This window comes from Daphnia magna, linkage group LG5 (genome assembly GCF_020631705.1).
Source record: "Daphnia magna isolate NIES linkage group LG5, ASM2063170v1.1, whole genome shotgun sequence".
Lineage (NCBI taxonomy): Eukaryota > Metazoa > Arthropoda > Branchiopoda > Diplostraca > Daphniidae > Daphnia > Daphnia magna.
Window position 1 is genome coordinate 9066857 of NC_059186.1, and position 18608 is coordinate 9085464.

At 39.5% G+C, this 18608-nt stretch overlaps 5 protein-coding genes across 7 annotated transcripts; 2 read left to right on the plus strand and 3 right to left on the minus strand.

The window, feature by feature from the left end:
• The first annotated feature begins 2767 nt into the window (after positions 1-2767).
• Positions 2768-4754, plus strand: LOC116922930 (alpha-(1,3)-fucosyltransferase C). Its single transcript, XM_032929416.2, has one exon. The coding sequence runs from the start codon at positions 3381-3383 to the stop codon at positions 4617-4619; it is 1239 nt and encodes a 412-aa protein (XP_032785307.2). The 5' UTR covers positions 2768-3380; the 3' UTR covers positions 4620-4754.
• Positions 4692-8208, minus strand: LOC116922974 (annexin B9). 3 transcript variants are annotated; one of them, XM_032929479.2, is made up of 13 exons: positions 8066-8208; positions 7798-8004; positions 7635-7703; positions 6996-7319; positions 6417-6513; positions 6171-6347; positions 5901-6105; positions 5753-5832; positions 5589-5661; positions 5297-5470; positions 5155-5230; positions 4971-5076; positions 4692-4918 (listed from the first exon to the last, which is right to left on the minus strand). In XM_032929479.2, exons 5-13 carry the CDS (start codon positions 6423-6425, stop codon positions 4868-4870), a joined length of 951 nt encoding a protein of 316 aa, XP_032785370.1. In that variant the 5' UTR covers positions 6426-6513; positions 6996-7319; positions 7635-7703; positions 7798-8004; positions 8066-8208; the 3' UTR covers positions 4692-4867. The 3 variants fall into 3 exon arrangements, with proteins under 3 accessions (XP_032785370.1, XP_032785369.1, XP_032785373.1); XM_032929478.2 differs by having other exon boundaries at positions 7798-8012; positions 8066-8207; XM_032929482.2 differs by having other exon boundaries at positions 7635-7721; positions 7798-8012; positions 8066-8207.
• Positions 8209-8964: 756 nt separating this feature from the next.
• On the plus strand, positions 8965-11796 carry LOC116922846 (WD repeat-containing protein 76). The gene is made up of 10 exons (XM_032929302.2): positions 8965-9107; positions 9216-9714; positions 9834-9952; positions 10020-10286; positions 10359-10534; positions 10591-10672; positions 10736-10877; positions 10943-11142; positions 11215-11333; positions 11409-11796. Exons 2-10 carry the CDS (start codon positions 9218-9220, stop codon positions 11559-11561), a joined length of 1755 nt encoding a protein of 584 aa, XP_032785193.1. The 5' UTR covers positions 8965-9107; positions 9216-9217; the 3' UTR covers positions 11562-11796.
• A 2-nt stretch (positions 11797-11798) lies between these two features.
• LOC116922973 (transmembrane and ubiquitin-like domain-containing protein 1) lies at positions 11799-13157 on the minus strand. The gene is made up of 3 exons (XM_032929477.2): positions 13001-13157; positions 12362-12873; positions 11799-12299 (listed from the first exon to the last, which is right to left on the minus strand). The coding sequence occupies exons 2-3, from the start codon at positions 12865-12867 to the stop codon at positions 11855-11857; spliced, it is 951 nt and encodes a 316-aa protein (XP_032785368.1). The 5' UTR covers positions 12868-12873; positions 13001-13157; the 3' UTR covers positions 11799-11854.
• A 134-nt stretch (positions 13158-13291) lies between these two features.
• On the minus strand, positions 13292-18576 carry LOC116922895 (mothers against decapentaplegic homolog 6). The gene is made up of 5 exons (XM_032929363.2): positions 17415-18576; positions 17163-17324; positions 15209-15340; positions 14848-15126; positions 13292-14628 (listed from the first exon to the last, which is right to left on the minus strand). The coding sequence occupies exons 1-5, from the start codon at positions 17734-17736 to the stop codon at positions 14168-14170; spliced, it is 1356 nt and encodes a 451-aa protein (XP_032785254.2). The 5' UTR covers positions 17737-18576; the 3' UTR covers positions 13292-14167.
• Between the last annotated feature and the right edge of the window lie 32 nt (positions 18577-18608).

Genomic DNA, 18608 nt, shown 5'->3' on the forward strand with positions numbered 1-18608 from the left:
GAGAGGTAATACTATTGAATACTCTATTGAATACAAATTGATAGAAAAACGTTTTCATATTGATCCTTGTTTCGTTTTCTTTACATAGGTTAATAATCATACTGAATCAAAAGAGGCATCAAGTTAAACGAGATTTTAAAATGATAACAGTTCGAAACGCATGTGGAAATTTCGAAGAACGCTACTTAATCGTTACCTTTAGTCGCTGATTCATCTCGAAGATAAAATATAAAAATTTATATAAATTGAAGTGCATATCTGGGCTCCCTTCTTTTCTGTGGCCCCGTTTCCCCTTGACTTGTGATAAGCCCGCAGGGGGTCATGCCCCTACTGTGATCAGCAGCAAAGGTTGTGAGTGCGCTGTCCGGAAAGGGGACGTGGGGGTCCTCAAGTTCTATGATATCTTTGGAGGGCGAAGAGGCTACCCACAAATCCGAATTAACGGTTAATCGCTCACGTAAAAACTTGTCCGAAACCTTCCATCCTCTTCCGGCTTCTCTTAGCCACGCCCCGGGTAATCTCCCCGGGGACTCAAGTTCAATTGAGGCAGTGTCTCGGCTTGTCTTGGTTGATGACAAGTGGAGACACTGCCTTAAACTACTAACTGCTACTTAAACAATACAAATATTTAAAAATATTAATTTTGTGTTGCTTCGTTTCATGCATTTTGTTCCATTTGAATCTCATTGCAGATTTTAGTTCTAGTTCCATTTACTCTAGACGAATGAACGTAAATTGCGTTTTGAGAGATTTTCTAATTAACTATTTACTCATTCAATATGTGTTGCTTGGGGATCGAACCCACTACCTTTAGCTTATACAGTCAATGCTCTACCACTGAGCTACAACTGATATTGTTATAAAATCTACTGCTCTTGCACATTGCTGTACCTAGGTAAAATTTTAAATAAGAAGTGTTTGATTTTTTTACCGAAATTATGTTCTCTGTCCTACTTCGCATTCATCTCGTGATATTTCAGGATTTTACGCTAATTGAAAGTGCTTACCGTTGCGTGTACAAGATTCCTTGACTAATTTATAACCATCAAGCATTTTAACTCTGTCGGGAATCGATCCTGGACTTTCGGCATATCACGCCGGTGCTCAACCATAGAGCCATGAGTTACATGAATACATTGACTGTATTTCTATATAATGTAGCTGCAACATGTTGACACTTAGAAATAGTAGAAATTGTGTAGAGTGAAAGTTGATGTCATGATTTTCAGTCGTCAACGGTAACGATAACACGAATCATCAACATAAATCATGTTTAGTTCAACCAGTTAACTGTCATGGGGATCGAACCACTGACCTTCTATTCATTATGACGACGATATAACCATAGCACCATAAACATTCTGTTGATGGATGATGCGTTGCTGGATGGTAAGTTGCCGGACGAGGCGGAATACCTCGTGTATTTGATTCAATTCAAGATTTGGAATCAATCTCCACTTTTGAAAAAAATTTATTTAAAGTAATAGGTCACATGTTGCTTCATTTTACCAATTTACCATTTGTTTTACAAAACTAGTAACAGGAAACTAATGTATCGCCCTCCAACTTTAGATTTCTCCTGCTAAATTAAGAATACCAAAAAGATCACTTTATTAACATGATAACACATTTATCAAATACCTTATACATCTTTTTTCAATCTATCCGATGAGATTTGGTTTGCATTAAGACATCCTATGTTCCTTGTTCCAAGAAGCAGGAATATATTTCCGATACAAGAGTCATCTAAAGAAAGTCCACAGCTCCAAATTTCCTTAGGGGAAGAGTCTTTTAATACTGTGTAGTCCTATTTTCAACAACAGTTTAGCTAATATAAATATTTGTCAGAGATTTGAATGTGAAAACCAAAATTACTGTTGATAGGTCATTTCACGACTGCTTACATGAAACCAGCATTGTGCAGATCAGCACTGCAAGCAGATTTTTTCCACTGCAGGGCTGCGGAAAGGAACTGCACCTAAAGATATGAAAACATTGTCTGACAGCAAACAAAAACTGAAAGAATTAACATGCAAATATACTGTACTGTACCATTCAAATGACTATCTATGTCTAGGGAAAATCAACCTTCAAACAATCGTGTGTCGTGAAAAAGAGTGTCCTTCAGGTTTGGTACACAAAAATTGCAAATTTCTGTTTTAAAGAGTAGCCAAAAGAATGATTAACACGGAACGCGAACATTTATTAGCTCCCGATTAACACGTGTCAAATCTTTCGTTCTAATGTCCACAAATTCGTCTGCTTGTCTATTGGAAACAACGAAATCGATAAAAAACTTTAAAGAAAAATTATAATCAATATTCAATAGCAATTCAAATTTCTCCTATTGGTATCGTTAGATGACGCTATTTGTTGATGGTTATTAAAAAATAAATAAATAATGGTGCTCCCTGGAGTGCTGAAAATTCTGGGGGTAATTTGGCATTCCGTGGGTTTGACGAGAAAGCCAATAACCTAAGCGAAATCAGTGTTCAATTTTGATAATACCGTGCGATTTTTTTTCTCTTAAACCTATCGGGAACTTCACGAACACCGAGAGCCGTTGAGTTTCTTCTCCCCAAAAGTCAAAAGAAAACAGAAAAGAACCAAATGGTAAACGAAGATGCTAGAGTAACAGCGACAAAACATGTTAAATTGACTCTTTCTCCCTCCCTGCATGCGGCCGACGTGAGCGCATTCTACCGAGCTACCGAGAAACAGACACATCACCTAGCGGATTTCATATGTCATATGTCTCTATCAGGAAATAAATATTACGGTACGCACGTAATACTTATTGTCCACAAACCTGTGATATGAAGCGGAAATGAGGTGCATTCTGTGTTACCATACAAATTCAAAGTAAATTATCTCCAAAGAACAAGTACAGCAAAAAGCCAAAAACAAAAAAGTATCAGTTTTGCAGTTCGAAAACTTCGCTTGAAATGCATCAGGGCCTCACTCATCCTTGAGGTGTGCTAAAGTGTTTATCTGCTACCAATACTTTTTGGGGAATGGCAAAAAAAAAAAAAAAAAAACGAAATATAAGTGATGTTAGACGAAACTCCGTAAACAAAACCGGAACGCCACTTGTCGTACTGTGGGGTGTCAAATAAAAAAAAACATGAAACACGCACATGAAGAGCCAATGAAAATGGGGCGCCGTGACAACACAACAGTTAACATATGTTTAACAGCAGTTGCATTTGGTCGTGATAATAAGCTTTACAAAAATATGTTTAATTTACTTGTGAAGTTCTCTATGAATACTATTTTAACCCCACTACTAGCTAGAAACGAATTTTAGTGGATAACAGCTTGGAGTGCTTTTTAAGCCATCAAAGTTTTCGTTTAAAAAAAGCTATACAGCATTCAGCGTAATGAAACAAGTCTTGATCCGATTATACAATTTACGCAGTGCAAAATTTTGGGGTTTTTTTCTAGTAGCCAATGTGCTTTTCGCAATTTTTTGGTTTTCTAATCAATATGATCGTCTTGATCAACTACATCTCTACGTCTTCTCTAGCAATGAATCTCAAATCGGTACGGCCACTACCAGGAAAACCTTAACCACGCGTGAAAATAAAAACATTTTGATGTGGAATGGTGTACATGTTGAGGACACGGCCCCATTTGGTTTCGGGCACCAACCTTTCGTCCAAAACGCATGTGAGGTCTCCGACTGTGTCGTCTTTGCTAACCGGTCATCTTTGCCGTTCGAAAAATATGATGCCATTCTTATTCATCTGCACGAGCTATCAAAAACTTATATGCCTAATATTCCTAGACAAAAACATCAGCGTTTTGTCTTTCTTACGCAAGAATCACCCAACTCAATGGATACAGTCGACGTCACTACGATGGGACACTGGTTCAACTGGACCATGAGTTATAAACTCAACTCGGATATTCAATTCCTTTACGGGCGTATCCTTCCGGGCCCGACGGCTCCGAAAACCTTGGAAGAAACCAAACAAATTATTGAAACAACATACTTTTCATCAGCAAAAAACTATGCAACCAACAAAACCAAGCTAGTCGCGTGGATGGTATCACATTGTACCACATTTAGTTTGCGGGAGACTTACGTAAATCAGCTGAGAAAATTCATTCCGGTAGATATTTATGGCTCGTGTGGAAATCTAACGTGTCCCCATAGTAAACTATCAAACTTCTTGTCCGATCCGGAGTGCTACCATTTGCTAGAAAAGAAGTATAAATTTTATTTGTCTTTTGAAAACTCCATATGTACAGACTACGTGACAGAGAAGTTTTTTGAAATTATGAGACAAGATTTGATACCTGTAGTATACGGGGGAGCAAACTATAGCCAGTTTGCACCTCTTCATTCGTACATCAACGCGCTTGATTACACACCCAAGGAACTGGCCGATTACCTGAAAATGCTCGACGCAAACGACACGCTATACAACGAGTACTTTTGGTGGAAAGATCACTACCGAGTGGAGGCCGGTATTGAAAACAGAGCTCGCCACGGCTTCTGTGACCTGTGTAAAAAGCTCCATCAAGATCAGGACGTAACAAAGATTTACCCTGAGCTTGTTTCAGAGTGGCACCCCAGCACGCAGTGTAAGCGCATGACACCATGGGAAAGCTAGAATTAAAAGATAATTATTGTTTTTCAGTTGTTTACTTTTGAGAAGTCGTTAAAACTTGTTTAAAACTGAAAGTTAATTGGTTCAATTGTTTTCTATTTTCTTCTATTAAGTCAATAAATGATAGATAGAAAAATCCTGGATGGACAGTTGATTAAATAGATGACGTAAGGTAGAACGTCGTTGAAATAGCGAATGGATAACGCAGTACAACGGTTTCCCGTGAACAAAGGCAAATATTTTTCCGGTTCTCAGCCAATAAGAGTTAAAAGAGCCTTTTTATAGTCACCAGACGTATCATCCTACAAACACGTGTTAATTTAATACCTCATAACCATAGGAAAAAAGCAATACCGAAACATCCGCTTGAAGACTTGTGTCGAATTTTTTTTCGTACTCCCTTTTAATGTTGCCAAGATCAACGTCGCAGCGGCTGACGATCAGACGAATAAGGTTGCGACTAAAAGAACCGATTGGTTATTACTTTCAGTTGAAGAAAATTAAAACAAAAATCTATGTGACATCAAGTTAGCTTTACTCGTTGGTGCCTAATCCTTTTAGTGCCTTGTGTAAACGCTCGGCAAGGTATCCAGGTCGATTTTCGGCACACTGCACTGTTTGGATTAAATTAATTGAAATGAGTCAAGTGAGACAGAGGAAGTTTAAGCTTGGACTCTTACGTAGTTCTAAAATGCCCCGTTGAGCGTTAGCCGAGAACTCGCTAGTCACAGCACTTTCCAAAGAATGGCCATGCATACTCTCATACTCGGCAATAGTTTGACGTAATTGAGCCCAGCTACGAGTTGTTAGAATAGAATAAAATACCTTTTCATCAGTCCCCAGTTTGGCCGCTCCTGGATATTTGAAAATAAGTGATACATTAAAAATATCAATAAAATCATTGTAATAAGTAAATCTATATGTTAACAGCTGCATAAGCTAATAGTGGAAGTTCTCATAAGTTATTTATACCGGCTTCAAACAAACGTTGAGCATCTGCTTTAGCTTGCGCCACGTCGGCCTTCTGCGTCTCGTCCCTTTGACACTACGACAAAAATAAAATAAAAAACAAAATTAATCTTTGTTCTGTTGTAGGAAAGAAAATTAAACCATGGGTTCGTTTAATACTTGTTTACCTGAACCAGGGAAAGAAGCAGCGATTCGAAGTCACCAGAAGTATCTCCTTTGATATCGTCTTGCACAGGATGACCGTACACTAAAGAATGTATATTTTCTAAATTAAGAAAACGAACTGTTGAAAACGATAAATAGAAAGATACGCACATCGTTGGTAGGCAGCACTCATTTCGCGTGTCTCCTGGTTAGTTCCGTTGCCGAGTATCTCAATCAGCCTCCCTTCGCTAGTTCCTATTCCACTCATTGCTTCGTACATTTCCCGCGCCATGAATTCCGCCTTTGGTAGGCAAAGGGCAACAATTATATCTCCAAATGAGCCACTCAACTCGGTTTTTAGTTGAGATTCCAACTCCTATTCATTGGTGAAAAAAGTGTATGTTTAAACAGAAATAACGCTATATATCACTTAGCAATTACCATTCGATAGCTTGTCTTGTAGGCTAGATTGATTGCTGCGCGTTGATCACTGCTTCGATGGCAAAGAATGGTCGTGAGAGCTTCTTCGTCAGTGCCTAAACCAGCAATTGCTTTATGAAGGGCATCGGCGTCGGCTTTGGCATCGAACATTGTAACAGGATATACGGTAGGAAGATTCTACGTATACATTGCATTATAAGTTAAGTTAACATTACTTGACATATAAGCTTCAATTTTAGAAAGTACCGGTTCCATTTGGTTGGTATGGCTTGGGGAGTCCTATAAGTGGTGTAGTTACTTGAGTGTGACTGAGTTAGCAGAACAAACAGGTGCTGTAGAACAACTGGATAACATTCAAGACGAATAATTAGATCAGGTAAATTGCAAACATGATATATAAATATGATACTATGCATGTTTGCCGAACTCCTATTAGTTCTAGAAATTTAAAAAAATTTTGTCTTCTACTAAATAAGGCGGGCCTATGCTTCTCGGAAAATCATGTACGAACCCACAAATGCCCATAAAACTTTCAAAGAGAGCACGAATTATATTTACCAAAGTTGAAGAAATCAAGTCTTAACGTTTTGACAAATGGTTTGAATCGATAGCCGAGAAATGACAAAAGAGTTCGATTGAAAAGCAAAGAATATTGCTTAATAAGGTGGGGTTGTTGGCACTTTTTCATGGCAAACACAAGGCGCCATAACGTTTCTACCTGTTGCCTACTTGTTCATTTTCAACACATTTGGAGCCATCAAACAACCAAAGAAGTAACTAGATTAACATTTGAATGACATGAAAATAAAGTTAAACTATACTCACGAGAAGCCGCTTTCTGGGAAGAATGTAACGTTGCCGGCGATCGACTGGTGAAGTGTCAACTAGCAGCGGTAGTGTAAACTTTCTACCTGTGTTTCACTTCATGCTCAACTGCATTCACGCCCACGAAACGGGAAAAAACGAACGGTGACGACCGGAAACAGATGATGGGAAAACAGCCATAATTTACGCCAGAGGCGTTTTGAAGCATATTTTTCTTCTTCTGGTTGAAAAACCATATCCTCGAGGCAAAAAAGGAGGACCTTGTATGTTGTTTTGCGTGCAATGTAACGAGAAACGAGAGTGTCCGATATTTTTACACTTTGCCTGTTCAAGAAAAAAAGAAAAAAGGATATTAAATGATTTTTAGATGGGAAGCAAGTTCAGGATTATGTTTACCTAAATATAAAATAATGCATTAACTATAAACTATGAACTAATCAACAGATTTTTAAATTTAGCCTAATAGAAGAAAATCTCATCATGTTCTAACTTCTATTGCCAAAAACTGCTTTTCCAACAGGGTTACATTTCATTCGTATCCTGGATGAATATTGGGACCAATGAAAGAACAAAAATGGAGAAATTGACTAAGCACAAGACAAGTAATATTGAAGAAGCTTAGTGCTAGAATTTACTTACCTTGCACAACACTAAATTGTCATGCATGTCCTCTAGTGCCCAGCAAACAAACTCAGCGTGCGAAAGATTCTGTTTAAAAAAAAATTCCTATGTTAACATAGACAATTGAAAGCCTGACATGCATACTTTGATATTTTGTCTAACTACCACAATGTTTATTTACCTCTGAGATGCAGGACAAACAACCTCCAGGTCAGATTGAACTGTTTTTCACTAGCTTCTATAGCTAGGGCTAGCCAGGATCCCCATGTGGTGTTTAAAATACATCTGAAAGTTTAAATACTTTCAGAGAAAATTCGGCACACGCCTGATCCACTGAAATCCCCATTTGTTATCCTGTCGTGTCCCAATTTCACTTTGCCTTTTGCTCCTGCAAATCTGATATCAATTACTGCTTTGCCTTTACACTGTTTTAATTGAAGAGTTTTTACCTTACACAAGTGGTCAAGTAACTCGACCACTGCCTTCTTTGCAGTCATTTAATGAACGACGTGGATCCAGTAGAAAACGACGAAAAATCCAGTGGATCGTTCAAACCATTATCCCATTATGGCTAACTTGGATCGAAGCAGGAGGTAAATTCATTAGACTGCAGTGTCTTCAAACATCTTCCAATCTATCATTGAAGAAAAAATAGGTGAACAAGAAGATCAAGACATGCTCCAAAACGAAATTTAAAAGTCATTTTTCATTCAAATCTCGTGACTAGTAACAACAAACAAATTCTATACCAACATTTCGATTTTAGCCCAAATACAAAATTCATTTTACCATTAGATTTAAAAAAAAAATGTTGTTTTTGTTCACTGCTAGTTTTACAGTAAATGAAAGAAAGTTATATAAGACTCTAACTTTAGGTTTACACAATAACCAAAAACAAAGCTCAGTTATTCAGTCGAGTCCACTAAATGAAGTGGTGACAGTAGCAGTGGGAAGGGGAGCAGTATGGTACATCTAATCTGGATTGTATAGTACATATTAGAAAATAAATCCTAATCATATTTGACCTGTAGTAGACAAAGGATAATGAACATTGCGGCTATCGTAGAACGATTACAATCGTGTGTCCCTTCTAACGTCACCGTATACATAGAAAAAAAAGCCTTGCCAAATTTGTTGTGTCAGGACTGGTAGGTGCTGTTGTTTGATTCAACATTTCCTCTATAAACACATTTCTAATAATGGTTAAGATACCTTTCACAATCGAAGCAACTTTTCTGGTGAGATTATGTACTGAAACTCACTTTAAGAGATAGCAAAGATATCACGTTTCCACACGGTTGGTGATCACACACTGGGGATGTTTTCCTCGTGTTTGAAATTTAACTAGTCGTCTGCTGCTAGGCTTTCTCAGTTTGATTTGGCGGCAATTTCCCAACAACTGCTTGGATCGTTGTGTTAAAAATATTTCATATCAACGTAATCGTGGTGTTGATAGATTTGAAATTCACGTATTCTGAAATTTTTAATACGGTGAGTGAGTTGTTAACCTTCGTGAACATGCAAACAAATTTTATGTTGTCAATGAAATCGGTTATTACGTAAGCCTATGTTTACCTATTACATTTTCTTTTTCTGCAGCAATGGCAAGAAGAAGTGCAAGATTTGCAGAGAAGCTGGCCAAGTCTTCTCCAGTAAAAATCGCAGATACTCCAGTTAAAAAGAAAACGACGATCAGAGAATATTTCAAGGCTCCTGATCCATATGTTTCTATTGAAAAATTGGACATAGAATCTCCTCAAAAGAAGTTGCTTGTTAAACAAGAGTTGAAGCATGAGCCAGAACCTTCTTTAGATGACTCTAGTGAATCAGATGGTTCAGATGGTTCAGATTATCAGGATGGCATTTCCAGCACCAGGAAAAAAAGTAGTAAAGAGAATAAGAATCAAAATGGTCGTCAGACAAACACTGCACTGTCAGAATATGAAAAGCAGATTCAACAAAATATTGAAGAAAGAAAAAAGATGTTCCAAGAGCTAGTTGGGGCTGCAAAAGATGATTTCATGAATATTATTTCTGCAGAAAATAAAGAAAAGAAAAAAGCTGTACAGCGTGGACTTAAACGGAAAGTGGATGAAAGGTAATTTGGATTTCTGAATTTGCACTAATAAGTTACAGTAAAGAGCTATGTATATTTTTTTGTTTTTTTTTGTTTTGTTTTGTTTGTTTGTTTTTTTTTTTTTTTTTTTTCTTAAATAGCATTGAAGTTACACCTTTGAGAATGTCTCTGAGAAGCAGGAAGCCTCTTAAAGAGGAATTTGTCAGCATGAAAGATGAAGATGAAAGGAAAGTGAATACCCCTAAAAACCCTAAAGGAGGTAACTGTAATGTTGTTTTAGGGTTGTAATTATATTAAGATATTAATTTCATTTTTCACGAGAAAAGGACCATTCACATTGGCGGATGCATACCTAGACCAGGAATCCGTTGAGGACAGCAAATTCATTGAAGAAATGATTCCTTTGTTAGAAAAGGAAGGAGAATTGGAAAAATTGCCTGCCGATCAACAAGACTTTTTGAAGTTGATGAGAAGTTTCAGCATTCGCGAGGAAGGAGTAGCAAAGGTGACAAAGTCACGGATCTATTCCATGGCTTGGCATCCAAGTAATAGCAAGCTTCTAATCGCCGCGTGTGATCGGGACGGAAATATCGGTTCTTCTAATAATTATCAATTACTGGTTTAAGTGCATTACATTTCTTAACAAAATTTTACAATTTAATTAGGTTTCTGGGATATCGATAAACATGAAGATAAGCATCAAGGTGTTCGAGCATTTAGAGTACACAAGCAACCAATCAACTGCGCAACTTTCGATAAATTCAACCCAATGCGACTATTGACCACCAGTTACGATGGTTATGTTCGATGCCTAGACATGCATTCCAACGTTGTTGATGAGGTAAACATTTCTAGCTTTCAAACGAGTCATTTCGCATTGTTCGTCTTGCTTTTCAGGTATACTCCATCCAAAGAACAAAAAACACTTGGACTGCCTATCATGCACAAAAGGACCCGTCAACTTTAATCGTTTCACAGTGTAAATAGATTTTAAAGTTTACCTTATGCGTTACGCTCTTAAGATGCTTTCCCCTGTTTTTAGCGAATGGAGATGTTGTGGTAGTTGACGTCCGCACAAAGCCTAGCAAGGTGGAGAACGTAATTCATTGTTTTGAAATGAGTGCTCGTACGGTTAGCTTACATCCACAAGACGATAATCTTTTCATGACATGCAATCGCTACGGGTAATTATTTTATACAAAACAGAGGTAAACAAACAAATGACTAACCGATGACTTCATTCTTTCAGAGAATTAGGTATATTCGATATGCGATACACATCGAATAACGACGATGAACTTGCTGATCCGGTAATTAGCTTTCCAAAAGCCCCTAAAGGAGTCCACGGCGCATTCTTCTCTCCTATCACCGGGCAGTATGCTCTGATTACGTGCACGGACGATACGTTAAAGTTGTATGACGTCCAGAAAGGCAAAGCTGAAGTAGAATGTAAATTTCAGATCGATTACTTACGAAAACGTTGTAGAGAATTAACCACTAAATATGAACAATTCGCTCCAGGTATCAAGTCCATCAGTCACAACAATTTCACTGGACGTTGGCTCACTTCATTTAAAGCCGTGTGGCACCCTCAACGAGAGGACGTCTTTATCGTTGGTAGCCTGGAACATCCAAGACGGGTAATTTCTACAAAAAAATGCGAAAACTTTTTTGTTTCTTTTATAAAAATAAATTCAACTGCATTCCTCCAATAGGTTGAACTTTACGGGGCCCCTACTGGCACGCTCCTTCATAATTTCAGTGGGGCCTTCCTGGGAACAATAACTTCAATAAACGAATTCCATCCTACCGTGCCTATTTTTGCTGGTGGTAATTCAAGCGGCCGAGTCAACATTTTCCGATCTTAATTGTGGAACCCATTCCCAATGTTTACACATGACTGTTCGTATCGTATGAAGTTCAAAAATTTCTGGAATGATACGCTTTTTATTTGGAGCGTCTTAGGTTTTTTGCGATTCTTGAAATTGTTTTGTATGTTTCATTCGGAAGAAAGTATACCTCCAAATTGTTATTATCCCATTAATTGTATGCCTGCTGCGTTTCCAGAGTCCACTCAGAATACCAGAAAACGTTTTCCGTAAATCGATGAGGCAACGTGTCATATTTATTGGGAAAAACTTCGAATCTACAAGTAATCAGCTTACGGAGCTTCGGGTTCAGGGTACCAAATAATAAGGACCGAAAAGATGCAGAGCCCAGAAAGCCCAACGAGTCCAGTTGTCGCTGCAGCTGTAAAATAAGAGGCGTAGGCGATCCGGCAGTACCAAACTAAGCCAAGAATAACTCCAAATAGAGGGACTAGTAGGCCGCCGATGTCTATACTGGATTCAGCAGCGGTTTGTTGGCCGGATTGTCGTGGAAAAGCATCTTCTGTGGACTGTTGTTGTGTAGGACCAGGCAAGGTGCTAGCAGGAGGAGAAGTTGTTGTGGTATTGGTAGAACGAGGTTGATGAATAAGACAATGAATAACCGAGTTATTGTCGAGACCCACTTGAGAGAGTATGGACGATTCTTCACTCAGTACTTGGCCATTATAGATGAGTTTGACAACTTTGTTTGCGTTCAACTCATTCTTAAAATGTGTCCTGCCAGAAATCAATATATTATAGAACAACTGGAAAAATCAAATTTTGAAGTAATTATTTACTTTTTAAAGTCTCCAATGGTTGTATTTATAGGACTTTCTACCAGCCTGTGTGTATCATCCATATACATCAATTTCACACTTATGATAGCTTCTGTTCGTGTTGGTGAAGCATCCATTTGTCTCCTTCTTGGCTCATCACTTTTATCTGATGCAGTTTCGTGTGGCGTAAGGTGGACTTCTGAGGCTGTTTCTTCATTATTTTCTGCCTGAATGGCTGAGCTAGCTATAGTTTGATGATTAGACGCATCTAGGTTTGATGCAGAGGAAATTTCGTGATTTGATTCATTTTCTTCCAATGGAAATGAAGGTCCATCATCATCTGCAACCAGCCCAGATGTAGCTGGAATTTCTCTTTGTGATAATGTAAATGTAAGAACAGGTAATGACAGAGGAGTTTCTGGGACCTCTGTCGATTTCCAAGCCAGAACCATAAATGCCACTATGACAATCGCTGCCAAAACAAAAAATATGGGCACTTCATCGCCTATTCCTTCGATCAACGACATGCTAATCTGAAAACAAAATTACATTTATAACGGACTAGGTAAATGCGTCATTTGTAGAAAAGACACACAGTGGTTCTCTTAAGACTTAAGAGATAATCTTTTTCACGGTTAATTAAAAAAATGAAAGACATACTTGAATGTTGATGTGCTTAGATGCGTATTTTACAAATTTGGAACGAAGCTATCACATGATTTCACGTACAAACAATTCGACAGGAGTGAAAGTTCTTCTAATCAAAATACAAATTTAGAAATGAACGTATAGCAGACGAAACAATATGGAGGGCTGCCAGATCCTCAACTAAACATGCTGCCCTCAACAAGAAGATGAGTGAATGACTGAGAATGACCAAGATAATAATAAATAATCTTTTTTATGAATAAAAATGAAACAAAGAGTAAAAATTCAGATGCACTTTTCATGCTTTGTTTCATCTGTTTTTTTTAATCCAATTTCATATTCAATAGTGCTGTACAGTAATGGACACAGGTAATTACGTCGATTGTAAATTATTAGTATAACAAGATTAAGGTAGATGGGCAAACGACGTCGATAGTCGTTTTTTGTGATAGAAGAGCACGATCATTACTTTTTTTTTTCAACGAGACTAAGAGACACTCGGCACTGTACAACGATACAAAAAAAAGATGCCAAATAGCCGCCACAAGTAACACTTTTTGAGTTGTGTGCAATATTTTTTTAGAAAATGCGCAAAATGTACAAATAGATAGCAACCAAAAGAAAGAATCATGAAACAAAAAAGAAAACAGATAGATGTGTACAAAGAGAAAGCGTGTACCTCTTGGGATTCTTCTCACTGAAGAAATTACAAGAAATGACCACAACAGAAAACTATTGACATCATGATGCAGGAATCCTCCACCATCAACCGGCGAGATTCAAACAAAAAAAATTTTTTTTGACGATTCCATAAATGAAGAATTTATATAAAGAAGTGTCCGTCTGTGCTAGCTTTTCATAATTTGTTCCAAGCGAACGAGGTAATCAAGGTATCATTCCATATCTTGAGAGATAGAGAGATAGAGTCAGGAAAAAAACAATACAACAAGAAAAATCATGAAAAAAAAAAAAAGGAAATTATAATAATTGAAACATGTGTTTGGCGTAACCTGAGTTAGAACCATGGTGTTTTTTTTTTGTTTTTTGTTTTTTCGTGTATATGTGTTTATCGGGCGTGTTCATGGAGGGATGATTCTATTTAAATTTTTTTTTTTGCACTGGTGTCAAAGGAGAGCAAAACAAAAGACAGAGAGAGAGCAAAACAAAGAGAGACAATAATCATCTGGACGGGGCCAACAGGACTTCGATCCAGCAGGGACAAGAAGTGATGAACTGTCGAGAATATTTAGGTCCCCATCCTTTGGCGAAACTGATTCGCAGGGCATTGGGATCGAATGGGCCGTCAGTGTATTCTTCTTTATAGACGAAACAGGGCGATAGACGAGACTCGTTTTTTCCTGACGCGTCTGTTGAATTGTTATCCAAGCGATAGCAAGGTGGGCCGTCGAAAGCCAGAGATTCAGACACGCTATTGTTGCTGCACTGCTGGTATAACAAAGATCGTTCGTGATCAAAGACTCGGATGGCAAAACTTGGCGGCACTTTGTAAACGAGTAGAGTGCGTGGGGCGCCGGCTGGACCGGTTCCTGGCGGATCAAGCGTCGGAGAGTTGACGAATACTGGGTTCTCCGACCGGTTGTACATCCACACACCGTCAGGCTCTTGGCACAGCAACAGTCCTATTAACAATTTCACAGAAGCCAAAATAAAAAACAAATAAATAAACCTTTTCTTTTGTCCTTTGTTTAACGTTTAAAAAACAAAAACAAGAAATAAAAAAAAAATAAAAAAATATAACTTTTTTTGGAAAGTCTTAAAAAGGAAGAAATAAAAAATAAATTGTAATTGTAGATGAGTGTGTGTGTGTGTGTGTGTGTGTGTGTGTGTGTAGATCATACCTAAACCGACTTTCTGTCGCGTGCGACGAACGGCGTCCGTCTCTGGTGGTCTTTGACTGGTGAGTGCACTTAAACAGAGGCTAGTGGCGTTGCACTGACGGTCAAGCGGCAACGGTACCACCATCGGAGCAGCTCCCGCCGTCGATGTCGCCAACGAGTCGGAAAAGATAGCCACCGATGGCTGCGTGACGGGGAACAAACGACCCACTCGCTGACGAAGTTCCCAGTATGCTAATGTGCACCACGGCCGCAATCGGACCACACCGCCACCACAACCATCTGTGTGTGCGTTTTAGGACGGAACCAAAATGAATAATGTTGCAGACTTTTAAAAAGAAACTTAGTGTTTAAGAGTTGTTACCTAGATTACTGGCCGTACTGCTGTACTGGTTGGTTCCGCCTGTTTCCAGAGATTCGACAGGGTAACTATTGGTTAGACGATTTGGTCGATCATGATTGAGGCCTAGTCGGGTGTAGGGCGGTGGAGCCACATCTGCAAATGGGTAAGAAAAAACAAAACAAAAGCTTATAGAGATGGACATTCCTTTCGAGACAGTATCACCCTCTTCTAGAAACGAGACGAACACAGGTAGAAAGATATTTTACCAAAATCAGCTCGAGGGAGTGTAGAGGGGAGAGATTTCAGGTAAAAACTTCAATTTGGGGTAGTAGCGATAGAAACGGTTTTTTCTATTCGATTTCAACATTTTTCATCAAGGCCCTCAAAAAAAAATTTTTTTTTTTCCACCGTTAGTTGTGTTTCTAAGCTGTCTGTCTTTAATAAATCAGCCTTGACCTTTTCGATCGATGCGAAACAACCAGCCGGAAGGGCAATTTTTTAAAATTATTTTCTTAACTATTTCAACAACAAAAACAGCAAAAAACGAGTAAAAAAATAAAATAAATAAAAATAAGATGTTTTTCATTGCTCGTCCCGTGTCTTCTGTGAATAGACAGGGGCGGGGAGAATGGGGTCGCGACACAATGTGGACAAAAAGAACCGGTCGCCGCCAGGTGACGTCACGGCCGCCGTCTCACGGCCAACGTGAATGAGGCAAAATAAGGTGGTGGTGGTTGAGGGGAACATATCAGATATTTTCATCCATGCATTCACAAAAGAACGGATCAAACATATTGGAATGATCAAATCAAAAGGAGAAGAAAAAAAGAGCCCAAAAAAGAGTCGCGCGATACGAGCGTCTCGGCCGACAAGGTGGCTCTCTCTTTTTCTTTTCTCCTTTAAATTTTATGTTCTTCTTCGCAGCCGCCCAGACGACGCCAGGACCCTCCGCGCCCCTTTTCTCTCTTTTCAGTCAAGTCTTTTCCTCTTTTTAAAAAAATAAACCGTAACTCCTCCTCCTTTTCTTTTCTTGTATATATTTATATTTATATATACACACACACACACACACACACATATTCCTGTCGTTTTTTGCTCTCCCAAGTTGCAATTGCTTACAACGGGAACTTACCCGCCCACCTCTGTCAAAGATGGAATAAGAATTAAATAAAATGGAGACACTCCTTCAAAAAAAATTTGCATCCACGTTCAGTTTTTCCAGTTCAACTTGATAATAATTAATGATTCCATCCTATGTTATGTGTTGACACGTGAAAAAAAAAAAAAAACCGGCCGCCGCCACCATCGCCGCCGCTAATGGACTTATAATGAGGGGAATATTTTTAAAAGAAATTTTTTTATCTAGGACCTTGAAGTTCAACTCTTTTTTTCTTTCTCTCGATCGAATTTGGTAGGAAAAAAAAAAAAATGTTAATAGTGTGGAAAGAGATTCTTTTGTGGCAATGCGTCGACTATTGAAATATACAACAATGAAAGGGACATGGCAGCGCGGCGCCAAGGAGAGAGGCAAAAAAAAAATTTTTTTTTTTTTTGCCTCTTTGGTGGAGCCAGACAGACTATATCCATCAAAAGCGGAAACCGAGCCGCCGCCACCGTCGCCGCCATCATCATCATCACTGGAGCCCGCCCTACTGACGCCCGCCGATGCTGCAAATGTATGCCCAGTTCGACGGGAAATGTGTGTGTGTGTGCGCGCGCGCGTGTGATATAAGGCCCCTTTCCACTACTAGATACTCTTGCACCACAATAATATGTGTGTACCTTTACACGAAAAGAAAAAGAACACGCACTCTTCAAGGTCCCAACCACCACACGACTGTCTAGACTCTTAGTGTGTGTTCACGCTAATAAACAGCAGCAGCCAAAAGTCTGCCTTTTTTTATACTAAGTTATTATTTGAGTCTGAATTTGTGTGACTAGACTTGATCACTTGTTAATGTAAAAATGGAGTTACCTGAGAGGCGGCTCCAATGGTAAGGATTGCAGCATATGGTGGTTGACTGATGGTCGCTGTAGCATAAATTGATAACGCGCTTCAATTCAGCTCCAGTGGACAATTCCGGCCAGCGAAACAGACGACACAAAAGTCGATGGCCACCTTCTGCTGGACACACTCCTGTCAGACGAGAAATTTATGTTTACCAAAAAAAAAAGAAAAAGAAAGAAAGAAAGAAGAAACGCATAATAAAAACGAGGAATTTTTTACTGTTGAGAAGGTCCGTGTCGAGCGGGAAACAAGGCGACGCCGAGGCGCCTGCGCCGTCTAGAATGTCTAGCAACAGGGCCAATTGGTCGTCTGTCAGGCGTTTAAAGAGGGCGTGCGCGGCGGATTTGATCCAACTCTTGACCTGTTGCTCTTCGGTGGCCTCGAGAGTACAAGCAGCAGCAGCATTATCGCCTGTCTCGCCGTTTGGTGGGGGGTTGTCATCATCCGCCAGCTCCCCACCTCCTCCTCCTCCTCTCCGGAGAGCAGCCTGACGCCAGAGCCGCTTGACGAGGGCGTTACGTCTCGAACGGAACATGAACATGAATAAGGACGGACAGCTACGCAGCAGTTTAGAAGACGATCCGCCGCCACCGCCTCCTAATCCCGCCGACGCCGCCGTCGCCGAGCCGGACCCATTCACCACAGCCGGATGGAGTCTGCTGCTGCTGCTGCTGTAGCCGGGAGGAGCCGTGGCTACCACCACCGACCAACGATGGCAGATGACAATTTTAATCGAGAAGCAGCGCCACAACTACTACCACTGCTGACACACTGCACCGACACCTGACCACTCTTTGATGATGGCATTGCGCACGCATCCAAATGATTCAAATTTCCCTTTTTTTTTTTTTTTTTTGAACACACACACTGTTAACTGACTGCGTGTGTGTGTGTGTTTAGTTTCTTTAGACTTTTCTTTTTCAGCGGGTATAACTTCGTGTCGTTTTCACCAATGGGAATCTCCTCAACACGTTGCCATCGTGCCAGTTACGACGGTAAGTATGTAAAAATGGCCGACACACAGAGACGGGCAAAGAAGAAAGAACAAAACATAACACGTTGTCACCACGTTATTTAGCAGAGCAATCAAAATCCACTCGATACACCACAAGGAATTTGTCTTCCTTCACACATCGATACGGCGAAAAATGATTGTCGTGACGATCAACGTTTTCCTTCTGTATGTTTTACCTTCGATCGTAGCATTACGGACTAAGACACACACATACACAGTCCACTGAGATGATTATGATGAAGTAGAGAAATAAAAAAAGAAAACGGACACCACCGCCGACTCCCCGTGTGTCTCGTGGTAGTTGGAAGGGACGCGACTGAGAGCCGACAGAATGGGCAAGCACCGAACTGTTCGGGGCTCGACGTGAAACTCAAATAGCCGCAAGCCATTTTTCTTCC

Coding starts and splice junctions, on each gene's coding strand:
- LOC116922846 (XM_032929302.2), top strand. CDS start 9,218: ATGGCAAGAAGAAGTGCAAGATTTGCAGAGAAGCTGGCCAAGTCTTCT. Junction 9,953..10,019: donor CCCTAAAAACCCTAAAGGAG/GTAACTGTAATG, acceptor TCACGAGAAAAG/GACCATTCACATTGGCGGAT. Junction 10,673..10,735: donor AACTTTAATCGTTTCACAGT/GTAAATAGATTT, acceptor CCCTGTTTTTAG/CGAATGGAGATGTTGTGGTA.
- LOC116922974 (XM_032929479.2), bottom strand. Junction 6,106..6,170: donor ACAAGACAAGCTATCGAATG/GTAATTGCTAAG, acceptor ACCAATGAATAG/GAGTTGGAATCTCAACTAAA. Junction 5,471..5,588: donor TCAACGTTTGTTTGAAGCCG/GTATAAATAACT, acceptor TCAAATATCCAG/GAGCGGCCAAACTGGGGACT.
- LOC116922973 (XM_032929477.2), bottom strand. CDS start 12,867: ATGTCGTTGATCGAAGGAATAGGCGATGAAGTGCCCATATTTTTTGTT. Junction 12,300..12,361: donor ACCATTGGAGACTTTAAAAA/GTAAATAATTAC, acceptor GATTTCTGGCAG/GACACATTTTAAGAATGAGT.
- LOC116922895 (XM_032929363.2), bottom strand. CDS start 17,736: ATGTTCATGTTCCGTTCGAGACGTAACGCCCTCGTCAAGCGGCTCTGG. Junction 15,341..17,162: donor CCATTGGAGCCGCCTCTCAG/GTAACTCCATTT, acceptor ACCCATTTGCAG/ATGTGGCTCCACCGCCCTAC. Junction 14,629..14,847: donor GCGACAGAAAGTCGGTTTAG/GTATGATCTACA, acceptor AATTGTTAATAG/GACTGTTGCTGTGCCAAGAG.
- LOC116922930 (XM_032929416.2), top strand. CDS start 3,381: ATGAAACAAGTCTTGATCCGATTATACAATTTACGCAGTGCAAAATTT.